Source organism: Punica granatum, chromosome 2, assembly GCF_007655135.1.
Source record: "Punica granatum isolate Tunisia-2019 chromosome 2, ASM765513v2, whole genome shotgun sequence".
In the NCBI taxonomy this organism is placed as follows: Eukaryota; Viridiplantae; Streptophyta; class Magnoliopsida; order Myrtales; family Lythraceae; genus Punica; species Punica granatum.
The window spans coordinates 17,400,136-17,412,620 of record NC_045128.1 but is presented as its reverse complement, the minus strand read 5'-3'; the positions used below and the strand labels follow the sequence as shown (position 1 = coordinate 17,412,620).

The 12,485-nt window shown below is 41.6% G+C and overlaps 1 protein-coding gene across 2 annotated transcripts; it reads left to right on the top strand.

Moving 5' to 3' along the window:
- The first annotated feature begins 6,356 nt into the window (after positions 1–6,356).
- LOC116195385 (polyadenylate-binding protein-interacting protein 7) lies at positions 6,357–12,234 on the top strand. 2 transcript variants are annotated; one of them, XM_031524545.1, is made up of 6 exons: positions 6,357–6,674; positions 7,380–8,257; positions 8,944–9,400; positions 9,510–9,580; positions 10,929–11,053; positions 11,140–11,477. In XM_031524545.1, the coding sequence occupies exons 2-6, from the start codon at positions 7,478–7,480 to the stop codon at positions 11,177–11,179; spliced, it is 1,473 nt and encodes a 490-aa protein (XP_031380405.1). In that variant the 5' UTR covers positions 6,357–6,674; positions 7,380–7,477; the 3' UTR covers positions 11,180–11,477. The 2 variants fall into 2 exon arrangements, with proteins under 2 accessions (XP_031380405.1, XP_031380404.1); XM_031524544.1 differs by having other exon boundaries at positions 6,359–6,674; positions 11,324–12,234.
- The last annotated feature ends 251 nt before the right edge of the window (positions 12,235–12,485 follow it).

Below are 12,485 nucleotides of genomic sequence, written 5' to 3'. Positions count from 1 at the left end.
CGGGTCAGTTCCGCCCAGTCGGTTCTGTTTTCTGCTAGCTAACCCGACTTTGTTTTCGATTTCCAGAAAATCTACGCATGCTCTCCTTCAGAAACCACCACAGGCGCGATCCTTAGTCTCTTGGGAATCCAACGCAACTGGCCCCGCGCGAAAATTCCATCCCGATCAACCGGTACAGCCCCGACAAGCCAGACTGCCAGTAGGGTCTGCCAGTCGACCCGACTGCATCGGTTCGGGTCTGTTTGTTCCAGCCGAGTCTCTCGACTCCCTTTGCCACTTCTCCGACTCTTTCCTCGTGTTCCGAGGCTAGGTAACATTTCTCTACGACTTAAATGGGTCTAGGTCTCCGATTTCCGCTTGTTATGGGGTGATAAATTGTTAATACACATGTTGCACGTAAACTAGGGTCTTCATGCGATTCCATGCACTACCATGCAATTTCATGCACGTTTACTCTCCGTATTATATCCGTATGACGTATAAATGCATGTATCATGATGGGAAACTGCTTGGATCGAGATAGGAGAGACCCCTTGGCCACGGTAGAGTCATGGGAGCCCGCGGTCTAGTCCCAAGGGAGGGACCCGTGAACTCCCTTGACTTACCCGAGGCTAGGACGGTCTCTTTTCCCCGAAACTAGCCGGTTCCCATGCCATTGTCATCGATTTCCGCGTGTGATGTGTTAACATGACGGGAAAAAACTTAAGTCGGGGTTGAAGAGGTCGCCTTGACTCGTGTAAGCCACGGAAACTCACGGTTATTCCCCATGGGAGGTGGCCGAGAGTTTCCTTGGACCCATGTGGTCCAAGGAGCTCTCTTTCGCCCCGAAATAAGTCGGTTCCCGTATTTATTTTATTTTATTTTATTTCGTTGTTGCATGAGCCGACGCCATTTTATTGATTCCCTTTAAATACGATATTTGCGTTTGCATTATGTGCTTGTTTGCGCACCCAAGATCATGGCGGCATCGGCTTTATAGAATGTGTGTTATTATCATGTTTGACGTTTTACGCATGCAAGAAACGGTCAAAACCGATTCTTGGAATTGATTGTAATAACAATTTTCATTTAATCATTGGTTTCATGTTAATTTGTATGTTAGGTACGTTAATATCGAACAATCATTTCATTGATCCATAACAATTGAGATTCGCGGTCTCAATCATTAAACCACTTCACAAACGGGAAACGGGACGTACCATTCGGCTAAATGAACCACTCGGCCTAAGTAATTGGATAAATCGAATATCAACTCGTAAACGCGTCGACGAATCACTAAACGGTGAGAGTGCCCTTTTAAAATTCACAATTTCAAAACATCGAGACACATAACACGAATAGAATTAGTGTCTAGGGAGCACTCGTGCGCTATGACTCGAGTCAAGACCCGATTTGAGGAGGCTCATGTCTAAGTGCGCAAGTCCTCTTTGGACCTCTTCGTGTCATGCGATCCCAACTTCCACATACACGCCCTACACGTTTTACCGTTCAAAGGGCATGACCATCATTTCGTGATTCGCTGACATTCTAGGCGTTAGGGAGACCGAAACACCTCGATCTATGGACGAAAAAGGGCAACCCGTTCGGGTGCGAGTTTCATTCGTATGGCCCATTCCGTTCACTTTCGGTGTTTCTATCTTCCTATCGTAGATTCGGTGGTGAACATTTATTTCTATTACGAAACACAAAAAACCGGATTAATCATGTATTTGACTTAATCAAACATTAGATAATGGATAGGTGGAATGCTAGATTCCAATCTAGAGTCAAAATACGAGTTTGGCTAATTCGGTGAAACCATAGTGACACCTAACTAAATAAGAGTTCTAAAACAAGTTCACACACATAATTGGCTTAGAACCATATTCTAGCCCACCATCTATGTTTGCCTAGGTTAGATACTTTGTTTGTTACTCAACCCCGATTAATAACTGATTAAATCACGTACACTTGACTTAATATACCACTTGTCTGTATTCACCGGTATTTGTCAGTTATTGTCTGTTTTTCATCAGTTTTATCATTTTTCTTCCGTCTTCCATTTGTCTTTGCTAATTTGTTGCGGTTCGGGTCCGAACCCATAGGTTACGTAATACACGGGGTCCAACGCCTCAAACCACTGAACACGAGGTCCAACGCCTCCTAACTCACTGAGCGCGCGCAACCCGAGTGCGGAATGGGATCTAGCCTCGATTCACCATCATACTCCAAACATGGCCTATGTGGAAGGCAATTTGGATTGGATGTGTGAAACGTGTTTAGATATCACCCGGGAGCTCGGTCGGTCCGATGGTTACAGCGAAAATCAACCGGTTCTCCTGCAGACCGTTGGTTTGATCGGACCCGACCCCCGGGTCCTTGAGCCCGCGTTGCCTTAATTCATTTATCGGTTATTCAAAACACACGGTGAGCTGGAGCGGAATATTGGCCCAATGCAAACCGATCGGGATCCATTTACTTATTCAGTTACACTTTGTAATTATTCGAGAGAACATTGTGAGGATTTTATCTGTACACTCACTCATTCATTTGTAAGGATCCCCGATCGGCGAACGAGAGGTCCGAGTGTCGAACCGGACAAGTCGGTCTATTGTTACCAAAAGATGAGTAAGCTCAAATACTCGCGGTTTCGGTTCGCGCAGGGAATAGACCATCACGGTTCGATGAATTGTAACGCTAAGATAGTGAACCGATTCCTCAACGCACAAGCCTACTCATCTTTCGGATTATTGGCCCAACTTGATCAATTCATCGACTTTACGGTGTCAAAACGGGCGAGTCAAGTGCAACCATAAATCATGCGGTAAATAAACAAAACGGCAAGCCTAGCAAACTAGAGTACCGAAAGGGCGTGCGGGATATAAGCCCGCACGTAATAGAACCCCCAAATTCGGAATTTTTGGCTCCGCATGACCATTGCCTTAGCATTTAGGTGTACCCCGTATCCCTAGACCCGGGCGACTCAACGGCCCTCGACCTACGGGTCGTAAACAGTAAGTGGCGATTCCTTCTCACGCGTGTCCGTCGCGCGTCCCCGGGAAGGTAGACACTCCCAAGTCGCGTTGCATAGGCTTCGCGCATGCGTGCCCCGACGAGATTAAAATTCGGGTGCGCACAGGCATTTTTCGTGAGAAATTACCAAATGTCTATACGAGGCTCGGAAGCCGGTTTTGCTCCTTTTATGCATTCAGAGCGAGGTTACCCACTTCTGACAACATATCTTGTATTTGCATCCCACGTCGATCATTTTGACATAAATTGTCAAATTACGTGGGCACTTGTCCCTTAAGTCAGTAAATACAAATATGGAGCCGGAGATGTCCTAGGAGGCCGAAATTGGATTTTTCAGATTGCTTTCTGAGTTTCTTGGGCGATCCGGAGATCACTGTGATCTCCGTTTGCCGAGATTGGGCCTCTAAGGATATGAAAAGTCCATCTGAGACCCTTAAAGCACTGCTCGAGGGGTCTAGATGAGTTGTGTGATTCATTCCGACAATTCCACATTGAGCCTTAAGAAGGCTAGCATTGTGTAACGTAAGCATCTGGCGTCAAGTTTCCCCAAAGAGGGCCTCCGGATATGGATCTTAACTGAAAATGGCATTTTGTGCTCCTCGGAGGTTACTCAGGAAACCGTGAAGGGTTTTGCTGTCTGTTTTGCCCAATTGCGAATGTCCGCTGGAGTTTTCAGGGAAATGTAGTGTGACCTTCGCTTGTCGTAATTCCATCAGACCAGTCTCCGATTATGCTCTTCCGAATAGGGGTATGCCCATTTTGTCGCTCGGAAGTCATTCAGGGTGTCTATATGGCTTCCAAAAGACAATCTGAAGCACTGCTCGTGTTCTGTATGATTGTGGGGCATGGCCACATCTGATATTTGGAATTAACTTTTCTCTGAGAAACCAACATTTTTGGACTTCTACTGAAAAGTTGTCTGTATACAGAAAGTTGTTCTGTATAGAGCAGATGATTTGAAAAATGCCTTTGGGGACACTTTTCATCTGTTTGGCATCGATGTGAATTTTTGAAATCCAATATTGGCTGTCTTCCGACGGTCGAGCGAACTATCGGAAAATAGAACTGTCCATGTGATATACTGAAAATGCCGGTTTTGGACATTGTTAAGCTATCTAGTCACTCTGTTGCTTTTTGATGATCCCTAGAGTTCTTCTGTCATATCCATGTGTCATTTGCCCGATTTCGCCGATTTGATGATGAATAGTGACTTTCTGCTCTGTTAAGTCGTTTTTCTGTATTCTGCTCAAGTTGTAGCTTGGATCATTGTTGATAATGTAATTTGAATTGGTGAGCCAAAATGGGGTGCTGACAATGCCGAATGATCGCCATTGTGCAAGAATTAGAGATGCATGATATTAAAGTGTGAGAAGAATAGATATGTAAAGTGCGGTGCGAGAAATGTACATATGTAAGGTGCGATTGCGAGGAATGTAAAGATACAAAAAGGTAAATGATAGAGGAACATAAAGATATATTAAAGAAGCATGTCGTATTGTGTTATCGTGGGGAGAATTTACAATGATGCCTCTAACCACTCTTATAGGGCTGGACCTAGAAGACCCCGAACAGAGCAAGTTTCAGCCTTATTGGACATAATAAAGAAAATGAGCAACTCTCTACTAATTAAAAAGTAGGAAATGATATATCATACTATCTAAAGATAAGGAAATTGCCCAACATGACTAATTATATTTCCAACCTTCGAGCAATTACCAAAAGTGTGATGTCCAACTAAGGAAACGTCTTTGTTCGCCCATACAAGATGCCAGCTGCATCTTCTTACTTCACGCACATGCATTAGCCTCATTCATGAAAGAAATCAGAACAATTTCTTGGTACGAGCTAATGTCCTTTTGTGTCCAATTATTCCCATATCCGGTGTAGTTCGCCAAGGAAATGACTCACCTCTGTCATGTAGAATTGCTGACTTCCTCGTGTGTACGTCTAGGTTCGTGCGTCAATCTCATCTTGGAAAGAATGAGAATTCTTTCCTTGTATAGCAGCCAGTCATATTGCTATCGGCTATTCTCTTGTGTGATTAGCCCAGCTAGGAAACAATTTGTCATTTCCTTCCACAAGTCTCCAGCTGCCTTGTAAGAGATGCCAACCCTGCCTAGTATGTCCTGGTTCGTCATCAGCTCATACTTCGAAAGGATCCGAGAAATTTCCATGAGTAAACCGCCAGCTCGCTCCCAGCTAATTCCATATCTTGTTCGCCTTGCTAAGGAAATAACCTGCAATTTTCTTCACGAGTAACCAGCCTTCCACATGGTTGTCCTATTGGGTCTTGCCATGGAATTCAAGTCGAGTTTCCTTGTAATTCTCGATCATAGGTTATCCTTCAATGGGTGGGCCTAATCAAGTCATGGGCCTCCTTAATTTAGGCCCAAATGTGTCGTTAAAGTTCATTTACTTGTCACATGTAGGGCTGGCAATATTTCACACGACACGATAACACGACACGGAGTTAAACGGGTTTGGGTTGGACATTTTTTATAATCGGTCTAAACAGGTTCAACCCGTTTAAACACGGTTAATAAGCGTATCTTATCGGGTTGAACCCGTGTAACCCGATTATACACGATTAAACCTGTTTATTTAGACATGTTTAATCGTGTTACTATAATCATGTAACCCATTAATCCGTTTATGTATTTGGATTTACCAAAATATGCTTATATAATCCTAACTTCCTAAGTCTCTAACCTAATTTCTTTTTCTTTTTTTCACCCAATCCAACACATGTCGTGTTAACGTGTTCGAGTAAACGAGTTAATCAGATAAACATGTCGTGTTAATGTATCCGGGTAACTGAGTTAATCTGATAAACAAGTTGTGTTAACGTGTCCGGATAACGTTTATAATCGTGTCGTGCATATGTGTATCTATTATGACACGTTTCGATAAACGTGTTTAAACGTGTCTAAACAGGTTGACACGAATATAAACGTGTCGTGTATGGGTTTCCAAAACTCGACCCGTTTAATAATCGTGTCGTGTACGGGTTATAACTTCGATGACACGAATCTGTTTAGACACGACACATATAAATACGACACGACACGAATTGCCACCCCTAATCACATGCCCCATAAGCTTTGCAATTACCACTTAATGCGAAAAATATGTATAAATATTTATATATTATGATTTTTATTTCATTACTTTGGTCATGAATCTTTACTTTAACAAAAAGAAAGAGCAAATAATAACTGAAAAATAATAAAAAAATTCAAGTGGCGTAGGAAGAGGTCGGCCTTGTTGTGGTCGTTCTTCGTTTTTTGTTTTTTGTTTTCCCTCTCTTAATAAAACCTTGTGGCAAAAAAAAAAAACACGGGAGACGAAAACCCGTAGGAAAGCCCAAAAGACACGCCAACACGACGATAGACGGATAGATTGCAAGATACATCGGAGAGAGAGAAAGAGGGCAGAAGAGGTGGTGGTGGCAGAGAAGAGAGAGGGGAGAGAGCAGCCAGCCTCTCCTCATAGCTGAGATAATACTGTGGAGAAAGAAAGCAAAGCCCAGACAGACCCTAGCTTCAAACCCTAATTCCCGAGCTCCTATCCTCTTTCTCCCCCCCCGCCCCCTTTCTCTCTCATCTGATCTTGTTTTGACTTTCGCCCCCCTGTGATGGACCGATTCGATATTATTCGCAAAGGTACATGTATAGCTACCCATCTTCCTCTGATCTTTCCAATCTTTTGTTTATTTATTAGTATTTTGGGTTTTGAATTTTGGGAATTATTGAGGTATCCTGCTGTTATTTCTGTTTGAATCTTAACTATCAGTTGTTTCAACGAAATTTTTGGTAAAAATTCCATCTTTTTTGCCTTCTTACGTTAGGGTTTCATGGGTCTAGCGTCCTTTTTGTTGATGATTTCGCATTTTTTGTCGGCTTCGATTTATGATGATTCTACGTCTAGATCTCCTTTTATTATGTATTATATATATATATGTATGTATATATTTTACGCAGATTATGGCATTTTTGTTCTTGTCCTCAACTAGATTCTGTTTTTTAGTTCTCCTTTCACTATATTCCATGTTTTCTTATTTTGAGCTGAGCTCTTGAATATACGTCTGACTGGTTAGTTTAGTTGGACTTCTCCTGTGACCTATTGCAAAGATCTTTGGGTGGGTGCAGTCTTCGTGATTTATGGACGGCTTTGAAACATCTAGAGCGTCTTTTCTGTTGAATTCAGGGTTTGTCAAGATTACGGGATAAGGTTATGGGGTTAAAATAATTAAGTCTCATTCTTCTGCAAGGTTTTCCGGGTTCCCTGGGACTTTTCAATCAGTTTATTTTTTGTTTGACGTAGATAATGATTAAGCTTGTCATTGAAAAATTAAAGTTGCTTTACAGGTTTTGGTTGATGGCAACACAGGGATTCGGCTATTTTCTTTCAGGGTGTTCTCTTCTTTGAATGTAGTGTGTTTATTTGCTTCAATCACAGTCGAAGAATGAGCTTATCCAAGAAAGGGATCCAAACGAACGACCCGAAGGTAGGGTCCCCTGGAAGAGTCACAACCTTGAATCCAAATGCTGCAGAGTTCATTCCATTTGCTCTTAGATCGCCATCTTCTGGGAGCACAAGCAACACAGATGCAGCCCGTAGATTTGCTTCTTCTGGGTCGTTTGGGAAAGCAATTATAAATAGATCGGAGTCATCCATTTCAAACAATTCTGATGAAGAAGCTCACCAATTTTGGCGCCACCAGCTCCCTGATGATATTACTCCCGACTTCAAGTTCGAGGATGATTCTCAAAGCATTGGCGGCCTTTCTTTGGCGGGTCTTTCCTTACATGATGAAAGCGAAGCCGCAAGGTTCACTACTTCTACCGCCAATGGTTATGTCCTGAATGAGATTCGGGAATTGTCTCCACATGGCCTTAATGAAACTAGCTTCACCACTGAAAAGCTGAGTTACTCTGGTTCCTTTGGAGAAGATGCTTCTTCTGCAGGCTTTTTGCATATGGTTTCTAAACCTTGGGACAAGCAAGTAGGAAGCAATCATCAACTCATTGGTGGGACCAGAGAGGGAGCTTCATATAATGGAAATTCTGTACACAGTGGCAATGATGTCTTGGGGGAGCACATAATTGTTGATGCTACCAAGACGAACCCTATTGAGTTTTTGGCATCTAATTTTCCTGGGTTTGCAGCTGATAGTCTTGCCGAAGTTTATTATGCCAATGGATGTGATCTGAACATGACTATTGAAATGCTCACACAGTTAGAGGTATAATCTTGTTGCTTGGAAGCTTAAAGTGTGTTTGGTTCAATACATTTTTTTAAGTTTCTCTCTTTTCTCCTACTTTTCCTGATTTGTGGTTTTTAAAGATGAAAATGTTTGAGCAAAAACAACGTGTCACTTTGTATTTTGCTAAATATTTTACTGTCCAGCCTACCTTCGATCATGCCGAACAGCTGTCTTACAAATTGTAGATCAGTATGCCATTACCTTGCTTCCCACCCCCCCCCCCCCCCCCCCCCCCCCCCCCCCGCGCCGGTGGGGGGAGAAAAAAAAAAGTTAAAAAGGATGGGAGACTCGAATGTTTCTCCTAGCTTTCTGTGGGATAGCCCTTTAATTATTTGTCAAACTGTAATCTTTTGTAGTTATGCGTCTCTTTCTATATGGAAGATGAATTTTTTATGAGTCTTCCCTTGCTAGCTTGTATGATGATGGTCTTATTTCTCTTATTTCCAGATTTCCATATTCATTAGATCATCAAGATCATAAGAAAATCAAATTCTTATTGAAAATTATGTTACTTTTGACTGTCTCCGTAGTCCTGCAATATCCATGCACTATCAGTTTGGCTATTCATCCAGTTATTCTTTCTATGCTGGAATGCTGTCACTATTTATGATTTATCTGTTTTGACAAAATTTGTGTTAATATTTTGCTCCCATTCCTGAGTCTAGCTTCAAATAGATGGTGCCTTCACCCCGAACGTGAGCACGAAGACTGTGTCAGCTCCTAATCTAAATGCAATGGACTTTCCCGTACTCTCTGCACCGGAAACTCACAGTGGTCTTCAGAAATACACAGGAGATGATCCCGAGCAGAGTGAAAACCCTTTTAGACCTACTGGCAAGGACAACTTACTGTTCTTCAAGTCCAGCTCCTCAGCTTCATCAAGAGGCGCCCCCGATTTTGCATCAGCTGTTAAGAAAATGCCCCCTCAGGATTCAGGTATTTGGAAGTATGATAGAAATAGTTCGAGCAATTCCACTATTGGGTCAAGTAGAAGTTCCCAGATACTTGCTAGTGCTTACAGTAGCAGTGGCGGCAGTGGAAGGGCTATGTACAGTGATAGGCTGCAGGGTCGAGCTTCTTCTCGGGTACCTCCTATGTGGCTTGAGACTGGAGAGGCCGTGGGTAATATTTTCTTGGTCAAATGAAACTGTCTTGGCATTTTCTTGCATAATTTATTTGTAGGAGAGATCAACCACTGCGTATATTTTGTTTAATGTTGTTGAGATGGCAGCAAATCTCTATTCTGATCTGCGGGAAGAAGCTCGTGATCACGCGCGCTTAAGGAATGCTTACTTTGAACAGGTTTGTCCTAAAGATTCTTAGTAACATAATATTTATAATTACACAGCTGCCTTCTATAACAATAAGGTGAGTTACCCCTGATTCAAATTTGTGGAGATAGAAACTGTTGAAGGAGAGGCATGTAGAGCTATGGCAGCATAGTAATGAACTCCAAAGGAACCTAATCAAACAGAAATGTTTAGTATTTTCTTGCTGTAGTGTACTAATATTTTGAAAATCGATTCATCTTTGGAACAAAGTGGAGAGGAATAGGAGGGGTTTTGATGGGATTGAGTCACCATTTACCAGTTTAATAGATAGATGCATAAAGGATATGATCTGGGATATCCAGGTTACAGGATATGCATGCATTTCTTGATGCGGTCCATCTAACTATTAAGCTGGTAAATGGTTCTCGATCCCATCAAAACCTCTCGTTACAGCTGGTATTTGCATGCTTTTTTTGACTTGATCATGAAACATGGTGGGTGAATTCCTATTATCTATTTAGGACATGATTCATGCACAGAAGTACTATGTAATACTGGGATTCTGTTATACATTTTTACCTTACTATACTGTAGACATTAAGGCTTCGTTTGGTACAATGGAATGGAATGGAATAGAATAAGTTTAATAAAATGAAATGTAATGAATTCGGCAGAAAAATGATGATATTTCAATTGATATTAAACACACAATTGAATATAATTAAAATCTTACACTTGACAAGATGTTATTCTTAACAATAAAACATTGATATTCATTTTCTTTGTTGTGCAAGTTTGTTGAATTGATGGAATGAGCATTCCTTGGGTTTTTGAAGAAATGGTCTTTCCATCAAGTTGAAGAAAAATGACCATCACAATGGAAGTATCATTCCAAATGTTTAAAAGTGCAAGAGAGATGTTGATTACATTCCATTCCATTCCCTCCTACCAAACATAACCTAAAGGATTGGCATCCCCTCGATGATCCCTTTTCTGACTAATGATAGTTTATCAAAGATAGTTTATGTTTATATTATCCAATCGAAAAGTAAAAGAAAAATCTATTTGTCATTGCAAGGTTTTACATTAAATGGTTGGTCAATTTTTCTTATGTAATTAGGAAATGTTTGATGCACATGGTTGCTGAAATTCTCGTGATGTAGTGCTGACTTGTTATGCAAATAGCTGAGTCATTTTCACTGACTTCAATGGGATTTCCATGAGTAGTATGTAGGTCCGAGTTTGCTTAAAATCCCTAACCTGGACAATGTGCTAGTCTTTGTTCCTTTGTTCTATTACCATTTCAGTATATTTTTAATCAGCGCCTGGAAAATGCGATGCTCCTTTCATGTATGTTGCTTTTCATATATGTGAAACAGGCTCGACAAGCATACCTGGTTGGTAACAAGGCACTTGCGAAAGAACTCAGCGTGAAAGGCCAGTTGCATAATATGCACATGAAGGCTGCTCATGGAAAAGCTCATGAGTCGATTTACCGTCAGAGGTATATTTCTTGCACTTTGTTTTTTACCAAGTGAGGTTTTAAAGTTACGGCAAATGCCTGATCCCTTGTGGACATTTGTATCATAGTCCCGCTCTTGGAAAGATACTTTCACGCTATCTTGGATGATGTGATTCTTGGTTCTAGTTCCAAAGATCCTATGAGAGCTTGAGGAACCATGACCAAGTGATATAAGAGGTTAAAAGTTTGTCAGATGAAGGCGTGGTGAAGTATCTATTGTTTTCCACCTCTTTTGGGGCCAACCTTTATCAGGAACCCGGTCCCACTGGAGATGCAGGGTGGAGACGGGAGGGGGCAACAGGAGAGAATGATAGACCTACATGGGCTCCACGTAAGTGAGGCTGTCCACGTGCTGAAGCATGAGCTAGCAGTCCTGAGAAGTGCCGCCCGGGCAGCAGAACAGCGCCTGCAGGTCTACATATGTGTGGGGACAGGCCACCACACCCGTGGGTCCCGCACTCCTGCGAGACTCCCGGTTGCCGTGCAGCGGTATCTGCTCGAGGAAGAAGGCCTTGATTTCTCTGAGCCTCAGCCTGGACTCCTCAGGGTTGTGGTTTATTGACCCCCGAACTCATGCTTGCGTTCTAGGAAGTAAGGAAATTTTCTTTTTTCCTTTTTCGTTGACATAGTCGTCGTCGTCGTCATCATCATCACCAGCATCACCAGCATCACCATCACAATGTTAATCATAATCATTCTTGTGTACCTGTATATGAGGAGAGATGGAAAGGACCACAGAAGAAATAGAGAAAAAAAGACAAAAAGCTGGGAAAAGAAAATGGAGAAACTGAGGAGTTAGGAGGAAAGAAAACTGTGTATCATGATGTGGTTAGGGAAGGTTATATTTTGGGTTAGAGTGCAGGTTTGGAGGGGGCTTAGATCATGTGTGATCTCTATTAGAACTTCTGCCTCTTTTTCTTTCGTTATTTTTTTCTCCTCTTCCTTTTTAGGGCTTCGCCCCCCTTTTTGTTCTGTTTTTGTCAATTTTATGTAACATAATCTGTATCTCTTTGTTAAATTGCTTCACTTCAATTCCAGATGTAAAACTATAGTGGTTGATGTTACAAAGATAGTCCCAACTTTTATTGCACTGTTCTGCCACTCCAGCCATGTGGATCTGGAAGGTTCTGCCAAGCATGTAATAAATCTATGTTGTTACTGTACACAGTTATTTCTTTATTTATTTGACAGTCCAGCATCCACTAACCGAAGGGAATTGAGGGGGAGGGAGCGATGATAAATTTTTAGCCTTGTTTAGTTATGTTTAATAATTGCATTCAAGATTATGAAGTCTTGTCTATTTTTTAATTCTAAAACGAACTTTTTCTATCATAGAAATTAGCTAATTAAAAATTTTATTAATTTTTTTGAATCTAAAACGAACTTTTTTTAATCATAAAAATTAGCTAATATC

Bases quoted from the DNA above. Each gene is read 5' to 3' on its own strand.
- LOC116195385 (XM_031524544.1), top strand. From the start codon at position 7,478: ATGAGCTTATCCAAGAAAGGGATCCAAACGAACGACCCGAAGGTAGGG. The intron at 8,258-8,943 runs GTATAATCTTGT...TCCTGAGTCTAG, and splicing joins AAATGCTCACACAGTTAGAG to CTTCAAATAGATGGTGCCTT. The intron at 9,401-9,509 runs GTAATATTTTCT...TTGAGATGGCAG, and splicing joins TGAGACTGGAGAGGCCGTGG to CAAATCTCTATTCTGATCTG.